The following is a 21,698-nucleotide window of genomic DNA, read 5'->3' as shown; positions in this document are numbered from 1 at the left end:
CGGTTGTTAATCTACACACCTCTGAATGCCTGATTTTTGACAAAGAAGCAAATGGTGTCAAATGTAAAAAGAAAGCATATTTAATAGATGATACTGGCATAACTGGATATCAACATGTAGAAGAATAATAATAGACCCATATCTATCACCATGGACAAAACTCCAGCCAAATGAATCAAAGACCTCAACATAAAGCCAACCACACTGAATGTCATAGAAGACAAAGTGGGAAGTACTCTTGAACAAATTGGCAGAGGAAATTGCTTCTTGACTATAACTCCAGTAGCACAGACACTGACAGAATCAATTAATAGACTGGACCTCCTGAAAGTGAAAAGTTTCTGTAAAGCAAAGGACATGGTCAACAAGACAAAATGTCAGCCTACAGAATAGGAAAAGATTTTCACCAGCCTTATATCATAAAGAGCACTGATCTCTAAAATATACAAAAACTCTAGAAATTGGCCATCAAAAAAACAATTAATCCAATAAAAAATGGAGTACAGATCTAAACAAACAACTCTCACCAGAAGAGTCTAAAATGACTGAAAGACACTTAAGAAATACTTAACATTTTTAGCCATCAGAGAAATGAAAATCAACACAGCTCTGAGATTCCATCTTACATCTGTAAGAATGGTCAAGATATAAAGATAGCGATGACAACTTATGCTGGAGAGGATGTTTAATAAAGGGAACATTCCTGCATTGCTTCTGGTAGTGCAAATTGGTAGAGTTTCTTTGAATATCAGTATGGCAATTTCTCAGAAAATTAACAAACAACCTTTCTCAAGACCCAGAAATATCACTATATATATATATATATATGTATATATACATATATATGTATATATATACACACACACACACACACACAGAGAGAGAGAGAGAGAGAGAGAGAGAGAGAGAGAGAGAGAGAGAGAGAGAGAGAGAGAGGATGCTCAATCATACCACAAGGACATGTGCCCACCTACATTCATAGCAGCACTTTTTGTCTTAGCCAGTACCTGAAACAACCTAAATGCCCCTTGACCGAAGAATGGATAAGGAAAATGTGGTACATTTACACAATGGAGTACTAAACAGCAGAAAATAATGATAACTTGAAATTTACAGACAAATGGATTGAGTTAGAAAACATCATATTGAGTGAGGTAACCCAGACACAGCAACACAAATATCATATGTACTTAGTCATAAAGAAATGAAAACCAGTCTACAATTCACAATCATAGAGAACCTAGACAACAATGAGGACCATAAGAGAGACATACATGAATGTGATCTACATGAGAAGAAGAATAAGAGATCTCCTGAGTAAACTGGGAGCATGGGGACCATGGGGAAGGGTTGAAGGGAAGGGGAGAGGAAGGGAGGGGAGCAGACAAAAATGTATAGCTCAATAAAGTCAATAAAAAGATAAAATCAGAAGCCTTCCTACGTACAATTGATAAATTGGCTGAGAAAGAAATCTGAGAAGCATAACCCTTCACAATGGCCACATATAATATAAAATATCTTAGGCTAACTCTAGTCAAACAAGTGAAAGACCTGTATGACAAGAACTTTAAGTCTTTGAAGAAAACATCAGAAAATGGGAGTATTGGGGATGGAGCGGGAGGAGGGGAGAGAGTGGGGGGAGGGGGAGGGTATTGGGAGGAGGGGTGGAAATGGAGACTTTTGTATTTTAATAAACTGTGAGGAAAAAAAGAAAATGGAAAGATCTCCCATTATAATTGATTGGTGGAATTAACATAGTAAAAATGGTGATTTTTCTGAAAGCAATAGACAGATTCAACACAATTCCCATCAAACTCTCAGCACAATTCTTTCCAGACCTTGAAAGAACAATATTCAACATCATATAGAAAAAAAAAATCCAGGATAGCTAAAGCAAACCTGTATTATAAAGGAACTTCTGGAAATATCAACACCCCTGAATTGAAGATCTACTATACAGCTGTAGGAATAAAAACCATTTTTTATTGGCATAAATCAGAGAAGTGGACCAATGGAATAAGATCAAAGACCCTGACATAGATCCTTACAACTATTAACACCTAATTTTTGACAAAGAAGCCAAAAGTATACAATGGAAAAAAAGACAGCACCTTCAACAACTGTTGTTGGCATAACTGAATAGCGGCACACAGCAGAATGCAAATAGTTCCATATCTATCCCCATGCACAAAGCTCAAGTACAAGCAGATCAAAGAACTCAACATAAATCCAGATGCACTGAACTGATAGTAGAGAAAGTGGGAAGTAGACTTGAATGCAGTGGCGCAGGAAATTACTTTCTGAATCTAACACCGGTAGCACAGATATTGAAATTGACAAAAAGTAAATGGGACCTCTGAAACTGAAAAACTTTTGCAAAGGAAATGACACTGCCAACAGGACAAAATGGCATCCTGCAGAGTGGAATAAGATTTTCTCCAGCCCCATATCTGATAGAGGAGTGAGATTCAAAAGAAATAAAGAACTTAAAACTTTGGTTTTAAGGTAATACCGAATACCTTACAGGATACAGTTTTAAACACAGAAATTCAAACTTTGGTTTTAAGGTAATACCAAATACCTTAAAAACAGGATACAGTTTTAAACAGAGAAATTCAATAGAAAAATCTGAAATGGTGAGGAACACTTAAAGAAGTGTTCAACATCCTTAGATATCAGGGAAATGCAAATTAAAATGACTCTGTGATGCCATTTTACACCTGTCAGAATGGCAAGAATCAAAAATGCTAATAACAGCCTATGCTGAAAAGAATGAAGAGTTAGGGGAACACACCTCTCCTGCTGGTGGAAGTGTAAACTTGTATAGTCAATTTGAAAAACACCATGGTGCTGTCTCAGGGAACTGGGACTCAGTCTACCTCAACACTCAACAATACCACTGTTCTGCATGGAATCAAAGGATGCACACTCATACTAGAAGGAGACTTACTCAACTTTGATCATAGTAGCATTATTTGTAGTTGACAGCACCTAGAAATAACCTAAATGCCCTTCAACTGAAGAACAGGTAAAGAAAATGTGGTATATCTACACAATGGAGCATTACTCAGCAGAAAAGAACAATGATATTATGAAGTTTGTAGGCAAATAAATGGAAATAGAAAAAAATTATCCTGAGTGAGGTAATCAAGATAGAAAGACAAACACAGTGCATGTTCACTTATAGGTGGATAATAGATGTAAAGCAAAAGTTAGCCAGGCTACAGTCCTCAGGCTACTCTCAGAGAGGCTAAGTAGCAAGAGGACTGTAACAGGATGTCTGGCTTGTTTGGGTTTCTGTCCCATGCGGATTGGTCAGGCAGGAAGTATAGGTGGGAAACCAGACAGGAAGTAGAGGTGATGCAATGAGAACAGGAGAATTCTGGGAAGGAGGATGTTGATTCCTCCCAGTACTGCACAGATCACTGAGGAAGCAGGATGTGACCTGCCAGCTGAAAAAGGTACTGAGCCATATGGCTAAAATAGATCAGAACAATGGGTTAATATAAGCTGCAAGAGCTAATAAGAAGACTGAGCTAATGGGCCAATTAGTTTATAACCTAATATAGACTCTGTGTGATTTTCTTTGGGGCTGCTGGCTTGGGGTGCTGGTTGGGGTAGAAACCAAACAAGCCGGCCCTCCTGTTATAAGGAACCTGGGAGGTCCACATGCGTCTCCCTGGGTAGAGGAATGGATGAGATGTCCTGTAAACTGGGGATGGGTGGAGTAGAGAAGGAGGTTATGAGGAGATGGGAACAGGGAGGGACCAGGAGTGTGGTGTTGTGTGTGGGAGGGATGAGGAGAGTAGTTGGTGAGATATCTTGATAGAGAGGGTCATTGTAGGGTTGAAGAGAAACCTGGTGCTAGGGAGACAGAAATCCATAAGGATGACCCCAGGTAAAACCCCTGGCAAGAGTAGAGAGGGTATCTGAATTGGCCTTCCCCTGTAATCAGATTGGTGACTACCCTAATTGTTATTATGGAGTCTTAATCCAGTCCCTGATATAAGTAGATGCTGAGATGCACAGCCAAACACTGGGTCCAGTCCTAGAAGTCCAGTTGAAGAGAGGATGGAAGGATTATACGAGCAAGGGGTAATCAAGATTATGACAGGGAAACTAACAGAGACAGTTGATCTAAATATGTGGGAACTCATGTACTCTGAATAGACAGCAGGGGAATTGGCATGGGACTCAGTTGGGCCCTCTGCATTTTGGTAATAGCTGTGTAGCTTGGTCTTTTTTGGGGTTCCTGGCAGTGGTTCCAAGACCTTTCCCTGATGCATGGGTTAAATCTTTGGAGCCCTATGGTGGGATGTCTTCTTTTTTTAAAATATTTTTTTATTTATTAAAAATTTCTACCTCCTCCCCACCTCTCTTTTCCTTCCACCTCCGCACCTCCCCCTTCCCACCTCCCACTCCCTTTTTAGTCCTAAGAGCAATAAGGGATCCCTGCCCCATGGGAAGTCCAAGGTCCTCACCCCTCCCCACTCCCTGGCAGTGGAACCAGGACCTGTCCCTGATGCATGAGTTAAATCTCTGGAGCCCTATGGTGGGATGCCTTCTTTAGTCATGGTGCAGAGGGGAGGAGCTTGGTTCTGCCTCAGCTTGATATGCTATGCTTTGTTGATTCCCATGAAAGGCCTTACCCCATCTGAATGGAGGAAGAGTGGATGGGGGAGTGAACATGGTGGAGAGAGGGAAGGTGAGAGAAAAGAAGGGGTACTGTGTTTGGTATGCATAATAAACAATAAATATTGGAAGAAAATAGGGAGATTCCTCAAAAAATTACCAAGAAGAGGAACAAATTGGTCTGGCTGTATGGCACACTTCTGACAGTGTAAATTTTCATGAGCCTTTTAAAATGCCTGTTTTTCCAAACCCTACAGACATGTTTAAAAGGTGGTCTTTATGTAGTCCTTGCTCAATAAAAAAATAAAGCTGGTTCTGAAGTTGGATCTTGGCTCTCTCCTCTAAATCCAAGCATATTTGCTAAAAGAAAATTCAAAGTCTCTGCCTCATATTAGAAGAACCACCTGGTAGGAAAGAGAAGAAAATCAAAATCTAGGGACTGTTATATTGTTGTTAATCTCATGTCTCTTGGATTTATTTTGACTCTTTAACATTTTCTTAAAGTATAAGTACTATCTCAAAATTTAAATTCTCTGTTTTGATATTAATAGTATTATTAAGTACTAACTAAGTCTAACCTTGAACTTCATGTAGCTTCTTGTATGCAATTTTTTATGTGAGTCTGAAGCAGATATTTAAGATTTAATCCTGGGTATCTCAGAGATATTTAATAGAATATGTTCCTTTAACCTCCTCAAGATTTGTAGTATATGACATTTAATATGTTTAAATTTTCCACAGTGTGGGATAAATATTCCTAACAGCGACCTCTAATGTGTTTAAAGGGATGATGGGGCCCCACAATGACAGTTCCACCTGAAGTATAATAATACTACTAATCTGAAAAACTTACTCAAAGAGTTTATCAGACTACAAACTGATCAGAACAATTTCAGGATGGCTATATAAGATGGGTCAGCCTCATGCACTGCTTCATCCAGGACTTTAGACAAGCTCTACACTTTCATATGCACATTGACTGGACAAATGATATGTCTAGCTCTCCCAGATCTTGACCATTGTTTTATTTTATCAGGATCCCCTAGGGATGCCATGAACCCTGTAAACACATAAAGCAATCCAGAAAACACAGTGCTCACATTCCCTAGAGGTAAGATTGTTGGTTCTTGGTCTTCTGCTGGGTTGTAGATATTTGTCATTATTTAGGGTGGTTGATTGCAAGTCCTAGATTCAGAGATTTAACTCTGAAGAAAAATGGGGGATATAGAAATGATAGGAAAAAATGGTAGATTATTTACTCTACTTTTAAACTGAAAAAGTAACTACTAGTCTTAAATATTTTACATTGGATTTTTGTATATTGATAACAAACTTTAAGGTTATTCTTGCGATACTGTATATGTGCTTCTACTTTTGTTTTTTATATCTTTATAGAAATTTAAGATTATACTACATGTATGTTTTTACTCTTGCTTTAGATGTTTTTGTATATTGATACAACTTTAAGGTTATTTTTATTAGAATATGTTGTTCTACTTAAGGTACAGTTCATTTAGAATGTAATGTAAATTTCTAGTCATTGAAAGTTCGTTACAAATTGTTTAGTATAAGTAAGAAATAAAGATTTCCATTCTCTATGGAGGGATACCTAGCTCAGCCTAGATACAAGGGGGAGGGTCTTGATGTTGCCTCAAAGTGTTGTGTCAGACTTTGTTGACTCCCCATGGGAGGCCTTACCCTCTCTGAGGAGTAGTTGGGGGTGGGGTGGAGAGAAGTTTGGGAGTGTGGGAGGAGAGGAGGGAGTGGAAACTGAATTGGTATGTAAAATAAGAAGAATGTTTAAAAATATAAAAAAGAAACACAGGCTAATAGTCACATATAACTAAACTTATATTCATGTTAGTTATGTTTTCAAGATCATACCTAGATATATTTTGAATAGATAATCTTCAAACACCTCAAATAACTACAGAATATGTCATTTAATCTGTTTTAATTACTTAGACCTTTCTTGACATGAGAAACATCTGTTCCTGGTGACAATGATCTTCAAAAAAGGATGATGGACATCAAAGACCTTCCATTATGAGTTTTCTTTGTTGCAAAGTCCAGCTGTTTTGGCAAGAAACTGTACTTGCCTCAACTTCTGACAATGTTTTGTCCAAACTGAACAAATAAGACACAAAGATAAGAGACTGCTAAACTTTTCCATGACGGGGTATGACAGGCCTTCAAAATTTTCTGCTTCATAAAAATTCTTTCAGATGTTCTAGGCCTGTAGGACAAAGATGAATGGTCCAACATTGTGGAGGAACATTGGGGGACTCTGAAAACAACCAGTTGTTCCTGTAATTTCTCTTAACTTTGGAAATCATATGCTATATATTTCCTGCTTACTCAAGTAATAATATATCTTTCTCAGGCTTTTGGTTGGGTTAAAAACCACACAGTTACAGTTGCTGTTCTCCGAAATCATGTTAGAAGATATTTTAAACGTAAAACTTTGGACTCTTCATAAGAGGACAGCTCATGGAGTAATCACTCTAAACTCACCAATTACATAGACCTTGCCATTGAGAAAGTTTTTTATTTATATATACATTTTCATTTTTTAAAAAAAGAAAACAAAGTATCTTTTTAAATTATATATACAAATCCAAGTTCCTACTTCCTCCCTTCCTTCCATTTCCTCCACTTACCCCCGACTCTACCCCATCCACTCCACGGAGAAGGTAAGGCGCATTGCTTTGGGGATAGTATAAGGCCCTCCCTACCACACATAGGCTGAGCAAGATATCCATTCAAAGAGAATAGGTTGCCCAAAAGCTGCTTTTTTACAAGCAGAAGGGATAAATTTGGGTGCCACTGTCAGTGACCCCACAGTCTGCCCCAGTCATGCAACTGTCAAAAACATTCAAAGTGATGAATTTGGTCCTATGCTTGTTCTTTCCCTGTTCTGCTGGTGTTGGTGAGCTCCAATTAGCTCAGGTAAGCTGTTTCAGTAGGTGTACCCACATGGTCTTGACCTCTTTGCTCATATTCTCACTCCTCCCACTCCTCAACTGGACTTTGAAAGCTCAGTCTAGTGTTCCTATCTGGGTCTCTACCCCTGTTTCCATTAATTGCTGGATGAAGATTCTATGGTGTTATTTAAGATATTCATCAATCTGACTATAGAGCAAGGACAGTCTAGTCTGTCTCTCCTGTATTGCTTAGGGTCTTAGCTGGAGTCATCCTTGTGGATTCCTGGGAATTTCTATAAATCCAGATTTTTTTTCCTTGCCTCATAATGGCTCTCTCAATCAAGATATCTCTTTGTTTGCTCATCTTTTTTCTTCCTCAATCTCAACTATCCTGTATCCTCAAGTTCTCTTCACCCCTCCCTTTCTCTCCTTCATTTTACCCTCCTCCATTCTTCCCCCACCCTCATGCTCCCAATTTTGTCAGGCTATTTTACCTATTTCTACTTTCCAGATGGAACTCTATATCGTGACCTATAGGCTCAATATCCTTTGCTTTACAGCTAGTATCCACTTGTGAGTGAATACATACCATATTCCCATATTCATCCTTTTGGGAATGGGTTACCTTACTCAGGATGGTGTTTTCTAGTTCCATCCATTTGCATGAAAATTTCAGAATGACATTTTTTTTTTAACCACTGAATAGTAATCTACTGTGTAAATATCCCAATTTTCTTTATCCATTCTTGGGTTGCGGAGTATCTAGGTTGTTTCCAGGTTATGGCTATTATGAATAATTATTCTATGAACATAGCTGAGCAAAAGTTTTCCTGCATTCTCTATATCTAGTCAACATAGTTCTTGAAGTTCTGCCTATAGCAATAAGACAACAAAAGGAGGTCAAAGGGATTCAAATTGGAAAGGAAAAAGTCAAACTTTCATTATTTTCATTATTATAGTATATATAATTGACCTGAAAGACTCTACCAGGGAACTCCTAACGCTGATAAATACCTTCAGTAATATGGCAGTATACAAGATCAGCTAAAAAAGTCAGTATCCCTCCTATATACAAATGATAAAGAAGCTGAGAAACATGACTTTTCACAATAGCCACAAATAGAACAAAATATCTTGGGGTAACACTAACCAAAAAAGTGAAAGACCTATTCTACAAGAGCTTTATTTCTTAGAAGAAATAATTGAAGAAGCTACCAGAAAGTAGAAAGATCTCCCACATTCTTGGATAGGTAGGATTAACATAATGACAATGGCAATCCTACCAAAAGCAATCTAAATATTCAATGCAATCTCGCTCAAAATCCCAATACAAATCTGCACAGTCCTTGAAAGAACAATACTCAACTTCATATGGGAAAAAATACCCAGGTTAGCCAAAACAATCCTATAGAGTAGAGAATGTTTTTATTACTTGATAATTTTCTTGTTGTATGTTGTTTCATTTTTGTTAAGGTTATTATGTTTTCTTTCTATTTGGACAACATGTGATGATAATTCTTATTGTTTATAGTTTTACGATGTTATATTTAGATCCTTGCCCATTTTATTAGTCAAAAAGGGGAAATGTTACAGAATTTCCATTTATGTAACCAAACCATTTTTCAACTGAAAAGAGTTGTAGTTCCCATTCAGCTGGCCAGAACGGATCAGCAATTGTTGGAGGACCCAGGAGTTGAAAGAGATCCTAAGGTAAAAGGTGGGGCCAGATATCTGTGAGCTATTGTCTTAATTTTCATTGGTGTAGAAGGGCTCAGTCCTCTGCAGCAGGCAACCTTCCCTAGGTAGATGACCTTATACTCTATAACAAAGCTACCTAATTATGTGTCTGTGAGCAGGCTAGACACTGAACCAGTAAACTGTATTCTTCCTTCGTTTCTGCTCTACATTTCTTTCTGCTCTGATGTCCCTCAATGATATATTGTGAACTGGAACTGCAGACCAAGTAAACTCTACCATCCCCACCATTTGCTTTTGATCTAAGAGTATTTAATATCAATGACAAAAAGAAGACTAGACAACAGTTAAATAGAACGCTTTATCAATAACCTTAATGAAGACTATAGTCAAACAATAAAATATAAGTAGATGGAATCTAACAGTTCATTAAAAGATTGCCATTCTGAGTACGTGAGTGTGATCTCTAAACACTCATCAAAGTCAAAGAGGATGACCATGCTCCACAATGATGTCCTCTGACCTTATATGTGAGCTGTGGCAGATACATGCAAGCACATAGGCACACACACACACACACACACACATATCTGACACACATACAATAATAAAACACTTACTTTTAATAATCTTTTTTTAGCCTAAAATATCTATTAATTCTGCTCTATAATTAAAAATAAAGTTTCCTATCTTCAAGATGATGACAATCACATAGGACTCTGCAAAAAGTTAACCTATAGTAACACTAGATCTTAGAAAATTGAAATATACCTCCCCTTTCATTTGTTGCAATAACATAATCTGTTATTCATTTGTTTAAGGTTGTTCTTTTTTTTGATGATTTCAAATCCTTTTTCTCTTTTTTCTTTTTTTAAGGTTTGTTCTTACAGAGGACAGTAATTAAATAGATTGTCATCATCATTAGATTTTTATATTTTACTTTTCCCAATTATTCTTTATAATATCTTCAATTTTTAAAATTATAATATAATTACCTCATTACTCCCCTTCTCATTACTCTCTCTAATCCCTCACTTAGACCCACCTTGTTTTTATTTTCTCTTAAATTCATTCTTCTTTTTCATTAATTGTTCACTTATGTTTGTAATTGTGTGTGTGTGTGTGTGTGTGTGTATTGCTAAATACCACCTGATCAGTCCATATAAAATTAGCTTTTTAATGATATCAGGGCTGAAAACAACATAGCAAAGATCTACAAGCTGCTGTACCTTCCTTTACAAAGACTTGATTTTCATACTATTTTTGATATTCCAAATGACAGATAAAAGTGTTGTAAACTTTAATTCCATGTGTGGTATATTTTGGAAACAGTCCCACATGTCCTTGTCCTGCGGGGGGCTTATTTTCTGGAAAGAATTTTAAATTAATTTATTCAAGAAAGATACAGGTAGCATGGTCGTGTGCATTCCTCACATTGCCTAGGCAGCCTCTATCATGGATCCCAGCTAGAGATGAGATGAAGCTACCATACAAGGAAAGGAAGGTTTGGAAATAGGGATGCAAATGACACAATAACATGAGGATTGCCACAAAAATGTTTTCACACATTGTGTGCAATCATCAGTGATTACTAATCAATATGGGAATGAATCAAAGAGACATGGGTTCTCCATTCTGTATTACAAGATAATGGTCACCTCTTATCTTTCTCCTTCTACATTAAAAAGAAGTTGAAGAAAAAGTATTTTATTACCTGTTTGATTGGAAACGTGTCTCTCTGGACAAAACACACAAGAAAAACAGCAGATAGGTCTGTCTTTTTCTATAATTTTCCAGAAACCTGGACCACAGCTCTGTGTACATATAGATTGAGGAGTCTAAGGGCAAAATAGAAAACCTAGTCATAAATTTGCACATCAGTCACAGGCTTAAGGTAGTTTTACCCAAAGCAATTTAAACTGCATGAAGACTATGAAAGTTATACATATTTATGAGGCACTGTGAGGTCTCCATACGGGAGTGTAGAGTGTAGAGTTGAAGTTATCACACTTCAAGATACCAAATGTTCAAAGTTTCTTTATGCTGAACAAACTGTGACTCACTTCAGTTAGCATTTGTGATAAGTGTAGAACATCCATATATTCTCTCTGTGAAAGAGCAAGCAAAAACTCCTTCCTTGTATGAATTACAAATCAGATGAACTGTCAGGCAGAAACCCAGTCACTCTTGCCTATCTACTTCTACTTTTAGCTTACCAAGCTTGTAGTCACAACCAATCACTCTGATTGACATGTAACATGAAAGAGAGTTTGGCCATTGGTGGATGATCAAAGCTTCCCCTGACTTCATCACATGTTGATGTTCCAGAGATACTGAAATATGATCCATTACTGTGAGTTTTATCCTTGACTCCCCACACTCAGAGTAATACCATGCTTTTTCTTTCAAATTTTAAAACCAATTTACTTCTAAGTTAATTACATTAACCACTATACTTTTAGCAAAACATCAGTTAGTTAATATTTCTGGAAATTTTGTGTGCAAGAAAATATTCCTATCTTTCCTTTAGACATGTTTCTTGTCATAAATTGGACTCAGTTTCTTTCTCATAAGTAACTACATATCAACAAGTATATGGGGCTGGAGAACTGGCCCAACCATTAAGAGTTCACCCTAGTCTTGCAGAGAAACCTGAGGTCAGCTCACAGTACACAAATAAGGTAATTTACAAACAATGATTATAGACATGATTATATAAACATTCATAATTTACATATTCTTTATAAGGACTATGGAAAAGTTTGAGTACGAATTGTGTTCAATGGAGAGATGCACTTAGCTTCAACATGCATGTATAATAAAATGGGCATATGTATGCACATGATTGTGTACATGTTTATACACACAGAAATATACATACAATTGTATATATAGTCATGTACACTGATCTATTAATTCATTATAATATTGATAAATACATAGAAGTTCAAATTTAATTCCAACTCATTCTATCTACAGGAATTAGCTAACAATATGTTCTTGTCTGTTTGTACATGTACCTGTTCATGTATATGTATATATATATGTCAAATTAAAAAGATTGATTTATTTTTAAATTAAAGACATCAAATAGAACAAAAGAGATGGCTCAGTATTTATTGTGACTCCCACATAAGCATGCAGTCCTGAATTTGATCATGCAGAATGGAAGTATAGAAAAGTTTGGTGCCAAAATGTGTGCCTGTTATTCAATTATGGCAGCCATGGAGAAAAGGAGACAGTCTGTGGCATGCTGAACAGTAAGGAAAGCTAAATCAGAAGGCAAGGAGTTCAGAGAGAGATTGTGTTTATAATAAAATGGAGAAGAATTGCAGATGGTAAGATGGTGTTCACTCTGACTGTGGCCTCAATAGCACATGCACTCACTGCATGAGCACAAGCTCACAACAGAGTTAAGAACTTATAATACAGGCAAACCATACATAGATCACCTTGAAAGGGGAAATAGATAAGATTGCCTGATAAAATTGGGAGCATGTAGATGGGGGAGATAAAAGGGTTCAAGGGGAAGAGGATAGGGGAGGGGGAGGAGAACTTGAGGGAATGGGGTAGTTGAGATGGAGGAAGGACAGAGATGAGAGCAAGGAAAGAGATATCTTGATTGAGGGAGCAAGCAACCTGGCTCTAGAGAAATTCCAAGGAATCGAAAAGGATAACACCAGCTAAGACCCTAAGCAATAGAGGAGTGGTGTCCAAACTGGCCTTGCCTTCTATTCAGATTGAAGAATACCTTAAATATCACCATAGAACCTTCATCTAGAAACTGATGATAACAGAGGCAGAGACCCACAGTGGAACACTTGCCTGAGCTTTCAAAGTTCATTTGAAGAGTGGGAGGAGTGAGAATATGAGAAAAGATGTCAAGACCTTGATGGGGACATCCACTGAAACAGTTGACCTGAGCTAATTGGAGCTCACCAACTCCAGTCAGACGGGGAGAAAACAAGCATAGGACCAATCTAGACTCTTTCCATGCTCTCATTTATATCCTTCCTCCATGTCAAGTATCCTGTTCCCCCAAGTTCTCCTCCCCCTCCCCTTCTCTCCTCCTCTTCCACTGTTCCATCCCCCATCACCCTTATACAACAATGAGAGTTGTATGGAAGGTCAGACTGCAGGGCCACTGGCAGTGGCACTATGATTTACTCCTACTGCTTGTACTGGATTTTTGGAACCTATTCTCTTTGGATGGATACCTTGCTCAGCCTGGGTATAGTAGGGAGGGCCTTGGACCTTACCAAAAACAATGAGTCTTACTCTTTCTGAGAAGTGCATGGCTTTGGGGTGTAGGGATAGGTGAAGGAAATGGGAGGAGGGGTGGAAGTGGGAACTGGGATTGGTATGTAAAATAAAAAAGATAATTTGTTTTCTTTTTTAAAAAATAAAATAAATTATAAAAAAGAATTATTTGAAAATTTCAAAGAGATACCATACAATTCACAGAACTTTTGTAGAAGTTTTTCAGCATATTAAAGGTTGAAATTTTGTCATACCTGATTGAAGTTTCTTGGCCATTTGATCATAACTTCATTGATGAATAAGCCTTGATCTTGTGGACTTGTGGAGACAAACTCTCCTACGTTAACTAGAAATGTATAGTGTCTAGCGTGTACAATAAAATTTTGTATATCGTATTTTTCCACATGATTCTTATTCTCGTCAAAGCATATTTGTTCTCCATCAGTGCTTACAAATTGAATTTTCCTCAGGAATGGATGAAGCTGGAGAGAGACAGCATTTTGTTAAGAGTGGTGCATAAAAGTTTCTCACTGATGGTTCCTAAGAACAATCCTAGTTCTCTCTCCCTATTCTGGATTTCTTTTTGAAAAGGCTTCATTTGAATCATTGTCTCCCAAGTTTTTCCAGTGAGATGAACTTTGCTCCTCATGAAACTAAAGTAGGAGTAGCTGAACGTAATAGAAAATAGAAATGGCATCTAAGTGGTTAAACATAGCATAGTTGGAAGCATGTTCCTAGTGGAACCAAGGCCCTGTGTCTCCAATTAGAAAATATACATGTTTTTGAGTGAAACTGGGGTAAAAATGTAAGTAACACTATGCATTTGAATCTATAGGCATTAAGATATTTATCTTTTTTATAGCAAACAATGAACATTTGTCTGTACAGTTAGTTAAGTAGATAGGAATACATGTAGATATACAGAGTATCTTGACCATATAATATTAGCAGGAGTTCACACAAAGCTCCTAATTCATAAAAATGTATATTAAATATGCAGCAATTTTTTGTGTCATTTAAGCTTCAGGAACTATAAAGAGACCTACTAATTGCCTCCATTATTCTTAGATTTAGTTTGAATCACATAATTTGCCTTTTAAATTTGGTATGAACCTTATTGGATGCAAATTAAAATTCAAAAATTCAGTGCTTTAATTAGATTTTTAAAAGATTTATTTTTAGATTAATTCATTTTAATTTGTGTGTAAGTTTCTTGTTGAAGGATAGAAAATGGTGCTTGGTTCCCCACAAGCAGAGTTACAGACAGTCTTAAGCTGCTTTGCAGATACTTGGAACTGAACCCTGGTCTTCTAAAGAGCAGCAAGTATCTAGATTTGTGTTCTTTTCATTTCTGTGTACTGTCTATATGTATGCATATACCCAAACTGCATGTATGATTCCTAGAATGGAACTTACACATAGTTGTCAGCCACCAGGTGTGTATGAACAACCAAACTAAGTTCCTCTATAAGAAGAACCTAATTGCTGAGCCATTCTTCTATATAATCATTTAAATTAATACAATGGGTTAATACTTCAATTCTGAGATTCACTGTTGTGTCAACTAATTAGCAACTTGTGATTTAAAGACCTGTTTCATAGGTATTTAGTTATATGTGCAAGAGACATACTAACTTAAAATCTGTGGAAGACTGTGTCAAAGTCTATGTCACATATTATTGTTATTCATTTTAGTAAGAACTACATAATAGAGAAAACATGTAGAGTTAATTTTTTATTTATTTATTTTTTTTAATTTGGTTCTTGGGATTTTATTTTTTTTAAGTTTATTAAAATATAAAAGTTTCCATTTTCGCCCCTCCTCCCAACACCCTCCCGCTCCCCCCACTCCCTCTCCTCTTCCCTCTCCATCCCTAAGAGCAGTCCGGGTTTCCTGCCCTGTGGGTAGTTCAAGTTCCTTCCCGCTCCCTCCAGGTCCAGGAAGGTGAGTATCCAAACAGACTGGATCCCCAAAAATCCAGAATATGCAGAGGAAACAAGTCCCAGAGTCATTGTCAATGGCTTTTTAGAAAGACTTCGGGTCAGCCACATTCAGGGAATCCAGCCTCCTCCAGAGAATCTGGTTGGATCAAGCGCTCCTTCAGTCTCAGTCAACTGGCCTTGGTGAACTCTCATTAGATCAGTTCCCTTGTATCAGTGGGTGATCGCTCCCCTTGCGGTTCTGATTTCCTTTTAAATGTTCTTCCTCCTTCTGCTCCTCCTTTGGACCTTGGGGGGCTCTGTCCGGTGCTCCAATGTGGGTCTCAGTCTGCATCGCCATCCATTGCCGGATGAAGGTTCCCTCTGATCTTGCCCTCCCTGCTCACGTTCTTCTTCCTTCTGCTTCTCGCTTGGACCTAGGGAGTTAAGTCCAGTTTTCCAACGTGGGTCCCCGTCTCTATCTTCATCCATTGCCAGATGAAGGATCTATGGTGATAAGCAAAATATTCATCAGTATGGTTATGGGCCAAGGCCAGTTCAGGCACCCTCTCCTCTGTCCAGAGAACAATCTGGGGATCTCTCCTTGAACCTGGAATCCCATTTACAGTCAAGTCTCTAGTAAACCCTAAACTGACTTCCATAGTTGGGATATATTCTTCCCTGAACCCATATCTATCCTTCCTCCCTCCCCCCCCAGTTCCCCGAGCATTTCCCATAACTCCCCTGCTCCCTTCTCTTTAACCCTCTCCCCTCTCAACTACCCCCCCATGCACCCGTGGTTACCTGGAACTCTTGTCTATTTCCAATCTCCAGGAGGAAAGCTACCTGAATTTTCTTCAGGTTCACCTTCTTATTTAGCTTCTCTAGGATCACCAATAATAGGCTCAAAGACCTTTAATTATGGCTAGAATCCACTTATAAGTGAATACATACCTTATTCCTCTTTTTGGGTCTGGCTTACCTGACTCAGTAGAGCGTTTTCTTTTTCTTTTTTTTCTTTTTCTTTTTATTTATTTATTTATTTATTTATTTATTTATTTATTTATTTATTTTTTATTTAATTTTTACTGGGAACCCCTCCAGAATCAAGTCTCTTGCAAAGGCTAGAATGGCTCTCTATGTTGCGATATAAACTTCCCTGTTTCCATAACCATCCTTCCTCCATCCCCCCCTCATTCCCCCAAGCCATCCCCAATTCTCGCCCTCTCCCCTCTCCCTAACCATCTTCCCTTACTTCCACCCCCACCCCCCATGAACCTGAGTTTCCTGGGCAATCTTGCCTAGTTCTATTATCCAGGATGATAACTATATAAAATTTTCTTCAGGTTCACCTTCTTATCTATCTTCTCTAGGATCACAAATTATAAACTCAAAGACCTTTAACTATGGCTAGACTAAACTTATGAGTGAGTACATACCATATTCCTCTTTTTGGGTCTGGATTACCTCACTCAGTAAAGCGTTTTCTATTTCCATCCATTTGCATTCAAAATTCAAGATGTCATTGTTTTTTACCGCTGAGTAAAACTCTAATGCATATATGTTCCACACCTTCTTTAACCATTTTTCTTTTTTTTTTTTTTTTTTAGTAAATTTTATTAAATTATAAAAGTTTCCATTTCCGCCCCCCCTCCCAACACCCTCCCACTCCCCCCACTCCCCCCCTCCTTCCCCTCCGTCCCCCAGGGCAGTCAGGGTTTCCTGCCCTGTGGGAAGCTCCAGCTCCCTCCCCCTCCCTCCAAGTCCAGGAAGGCGAGCGTCCAAACAGACTGGATCCCCAAAATCCAGCATATGCAGAGGAAACAGGTCCCAGTGTCATAGTCAATGGTTTTTCAGAAAGACCCCGGGCCAGCCACAGTCAGAGAATCCGGCCAAATTCCGAGAATCTGGCTAGATCACGTCCTCGTTCAGTCCCAGTTCGACTGGCCCTGGTAAATTCTCATCAGATCCGTTCCCTTGTATCAGTGGGTGATAGCATCCCTCGCAGTACTGATTTCGTCTTTCATGTTCCTCCTCCTTCCGCTCCCCCTCCGGACCTCGGGGGGCTCAATCCGTTGCTCCAATGTGGGCCTCCGACTGCATAGCCGTCCTTCTCCAGACAAAGGATCTGGGACTCTTGTCTATTTCCTACCTCCTGGTGGATAGCTAAATAATCTTCATCAGGTTCATCTTCTTATTTAGCTTCTCTAGGATCACGAATAATAGGCTCAAAGACCTTTAATTATGGTTAGAATCCACTTATGAGTGAATACATACCGTGTTCCTCTTTTTGGGTCTGGCTTACCTCACTCAATAAAGCGTTTTCTATTTCCATCCATTTGCATGCAAAATTCAAGATGTCATTGTTTTTAACCGCCGAGTAAAACTCTAATGTATATATGTTCCACACCTTTTTTAACCATTTTTCTATTGAGGGGCACCTAGGTTGTTTCCAGGTTCTGGCTATTACAAATAGTGCAGCTATGAACATAGTTGAACAAATACTTTTGTAGTATGATAGGGCATCTCTTGGGTATATTCCCAAGAGCGGAATTGCTGGGTCTTGAGGGAGGTTGACTCCCAGTTTCCTGAGAAACCGCCACACTGATTTCCACAGTGGCTGCACAAGTTTGCATTCCCACCAACAATGGATGAGTGTTCCCCTCATTCCACATCCTCTCCAGCATAGGCTATCATTGGTGTTTTTGACTTTAGCTATTCTGACAGGTGTAAGATGGTATCTCAAAGTGGTTTTGATTTGCATTTCCATGATCGCTAAGGAGGTTGAGCATGACCTTAAGTGTCTTCTGGCCATTCGAAGTTCATCTGCTGTGAATTCTCTGTTCAGATCAGTCCCCCTTTTTTAAATTGGGTTAATTAGAGTTTTAGTGTCTAGTTTCTTGAGTTCTTTGTATATTTTGGAGATCAGACCTTTGTCTGATGAGGGATTGGTGAAGATCTTCTCCCAGTCAGAAGGCAGCTTTTTTGTCTTATTGACAGTGTCCTTTGCTTTACAGAAGCTTCTCAGTTTCAGCAGGTCCCATTTATTCATTGTTTCTCTTATTGTCTGTGTTACTGGGGTCCTACTTAGGAAGAGGCCTCCTGTGCCTATATCTTGTAGACTACTTCCCACTTTCTCTTCTATCAGGTTCAAAGTGGACAGATTGATGTTGATGTCTTTAATCCATTTGGACTTGATTTTTGTGCATGTTGATAGATATGGATCTACTTTCATTCTTCTACATGTTGACATCCAGTTATACCAGCACCATTTGTTAAAGATGCTTTCCTTCTTAAATTGTATACCTTTATCTCCCTTGTCGAAAATTAGGTGTTCATAGGTTTGTGGGTTAGTATCCGGGTCTTCTATTTGATTCCATAGGTGGACTTCTCTGTTCTTATGCCAATACCAAGCTGTCTTCAATGCTGTAGATCTGTAATAGAGTTTGAAGTCAGGGATGGTAATGCCTCCAGAAGTTCCTTTATTGTATAAGATTGTTTTGGCTATCCTGGGTTTTTTGTTTTGCCATATAAACTTGATTATTGTTCTCTCAAGTTCTGTGAAGAAGTTTGGTGGGATTTTTATGGGGATTGCATTGAATCTATAGATTGCTTTTGGTAGAATTGCCATTTTTACTATGTTGATCCTCCCAATCCAAGAGCAGGGGAGGTCTTTCCATTTTCTGGTATCCTCCTCAATTTCTTTCTTTAAAGGCTTAAAGTTCTTGTCAAATAGGTCTTTTACTTCCTTGGTTAGAGTAACCCCAAGATATTTTATGTTATTTGTGGCTACCGTGAAAGGTTTCTCTCTCTGCCGTTTGATTAGTTTGGATAAGTGTTTGTCAATCTTGTTGATTTTCTCCAAGACCCAGCTTTTTGTTTCATTGATTCTCTGGATTGTTTTCTGTGTTTCTATTTTGTTGATTTCAGCCCTCAGTTTGATTATTTCCAGTCTTCTAGACCTCCTGGGTAAATCAGCTTCTTTTTTTTCTAGAGCCTTCAAGTGTGCTGTTAAGTCTCCAATGTGTGCTTTCTCCGTTTTCTTTAATTGGGCACTTAGTGCTATGAACTTTCTTCTTAGCAGTGCTTTCATAGTGTCCCATAGGTTTGAATACGTTGTGTCTTTGTTTTCATTAAATTCAAGGAAGAGTTTAATTTCTTTCTTTATTTCTTCCTTGACCCAGGGGTGATTTAGTAGTTGACTGTTCAACTTCCATGAGTTTGTTGGCTTCCTGGGGGTAGCACTGTTGTTGAATTCTAACTTTAATCCATGGTGATCTGACAAGACACAGGTGGTTACTAATATTTTTTGTATCTGCGGAAGTTTGCTTTGTTACCGAGTATGCGGTCAATTTTCGAGAAGGTTCCATGAGCTGCAGAGAAGAAGGTACATTCTTTCCTATTTGAGAGAGAACTTGCAAATTAATAGGATCAGAAATGAAAAGGGGGACATAACCACAGACACAGAGGAAATTCAGAGAATCATTAGATCTTACTATGAAATTTTATATGCCACAAAATTGGAAAATGTAAAAGAAATGGACATTTTTTTAGATAAGTACCATATACCAAAGTTGAACCAAGAACAGGTGAACAATCTAAATAGACCTGTTAGTCGTGAAGAATTAGAAGCTGTTATCAAAAATCTCCCTACCAAAAAAAGCCCAGGACCAGATGGTTTCAATGCAGAATTCTACCAGAACTTCCAGGAAGAGCTAATACCTATACTCCTTAATGTATTTCACAATATAGAAACAGAAGATTCATTGCCAAACTCTTTTTATGAAGCTACAGTTACCCTGATATCAAAACCACACAAAGACACAACCAAGAAAGAGAATTTCAAACCAATCTCACTCATGAACATTGATGCCAAGGTACTCAATAAAATACTGGCAAACCTAATCCATGAATACATTAGAAAAATCATCCATTATGATCAAGTGGGCTTCATCCCAGAGATGCAGGGTTGGTTCAACATATGCAAATCTATCAATGTAATCCATCATATAAATAAACTGAAAGAAAAAAACCATATGATCATTTCATTGGATGCTTAGAAAGCATTTGACAAAATTTACCACCCCTTTATGATAAGGGTGTTGGAGAGATTGGGTTTACGAGGAACATACCTGAATATAATAAAAGCAATATACAGTAAACCGACAGCTACCTTCAAATTGAACGGAGAGAAACTCAAAGCCATTCCACTAAAATCAGGAACACGACAAGGCTGTCCACTCTCTCCATACCTCTTCAATATAGTGCTTGAAGTTCTAGCAATAGCAATAAGACAACATAAGGGAATCAAGGGGATTCGAATTGGAAAGGATGAAGTGAAACTTTCGTTATTTGCAGATGATATGATAGTGTACATAAGAGACCCCAAAAACTCTACCAAAGAACTCCTACAGTTGATAAACACCTTTAGTAATGTGGCAGGATACAAGATCAACTCCAAAAAATCGGTTGCCCTCCTATACACAAAGGACAAAGAAGCAGAGAGGGAAATCAGAGAAACATCACTTTTCATGATAGCCACAAATAGCATAAAATATCTTGGGGTAACTCTAACCAAGGAAGTGAAAGACCTATTTGACAAAAACTTTAAGTCCTTGAAGAAAGAAATTGAGGAGGATACCAGAAAATGGAAAGACCTCCCCTGCTCTTGGATTGGGAGAATCAACATAGTAAAAATGGCAATTCTACCAAACGCAATCTATAGATTCAATGCAATTCCCATCAAAATCCCATCAAACTTCTTCACAGACCTTGAGAGAACAATAATCAAGTTTATATGGCAAAACAAAAAACCCAGGATAGCCAAAACAATCTTATACAATAAAGGAACTTCTGGAGGCATTACCATCCCTGACTTCAAACTCTATTACAGAGCAACAGTTTTGAAAACAGCTTGGTATTGGCATAACAACAGAGAAGTCGACCTATGGAATCGAATAGAAGACCCGGATATTAACCCACAAACTTATGAACACCTGATTTTTGACAAGGGAGCTAAAGGTATACAATGGAAGAAGGAAAGCATCTTTAACAAATGGTGCTGGCATAACTGGATGTCAACCTGTAGAAAAATGAAAATAGATCCATATCTATCACCATGTACAAAACTCAGGTCCAAATGGATTTAAGACATCAACATTAATCCGACCACTTTGAACCTGATAGAAGAGAAAGTGGGAAGTAGTCTACAAAATGAAAAATTTCTTAAAGAAATGGAGGAAAAGACAAAAATTTGGAAGAAATCAA

General features: G+C 38.0%; 1 protein-coding gene across 1 annotated transcript in view; it reads right to left on the bottom strand.

The window, feature by feature from the left end:
• Positions 1-21,698, bottom strand: part of LOC125396935 (vomeronasal type-2 receptor 26-like) — a 53,546-nt gene that overhangs the window by 10,841 nt on the left and 21,007 nt on the right. The window contains exons 4-5 of the mRNA XM_087898012.1: positions 13,766-13,993; positions 10,966-11,089 (exon numbers count right to left, since the gene is read on the bottom strand). Coding sequence (XP_087754138.1) covers positions 10,966-11,089; positions 13,766-13,993 — 352 coding nt within the window. The remainder of the gene's footprint in view (positions 1-10,965; positions 11,090-13,765; positions 13,994-21,698) is intronic.

This window comes from Myodes glareolus, chromosome 2 (genome assembly GCF_982192425.1).
Source record: "Myodes glareolus chromosome 2, mMyoGla1.1, whole genome shotgun sequence".
Lineage (NCBI taxonomy): Eukaryota > Metazoa > Chordata > Mammalia > Rodentia > Cricetidae > Myodes > Myodes glareolus.
This window is presented reverse-complemented; position numbering and strand designations above follow the sequence as displayed.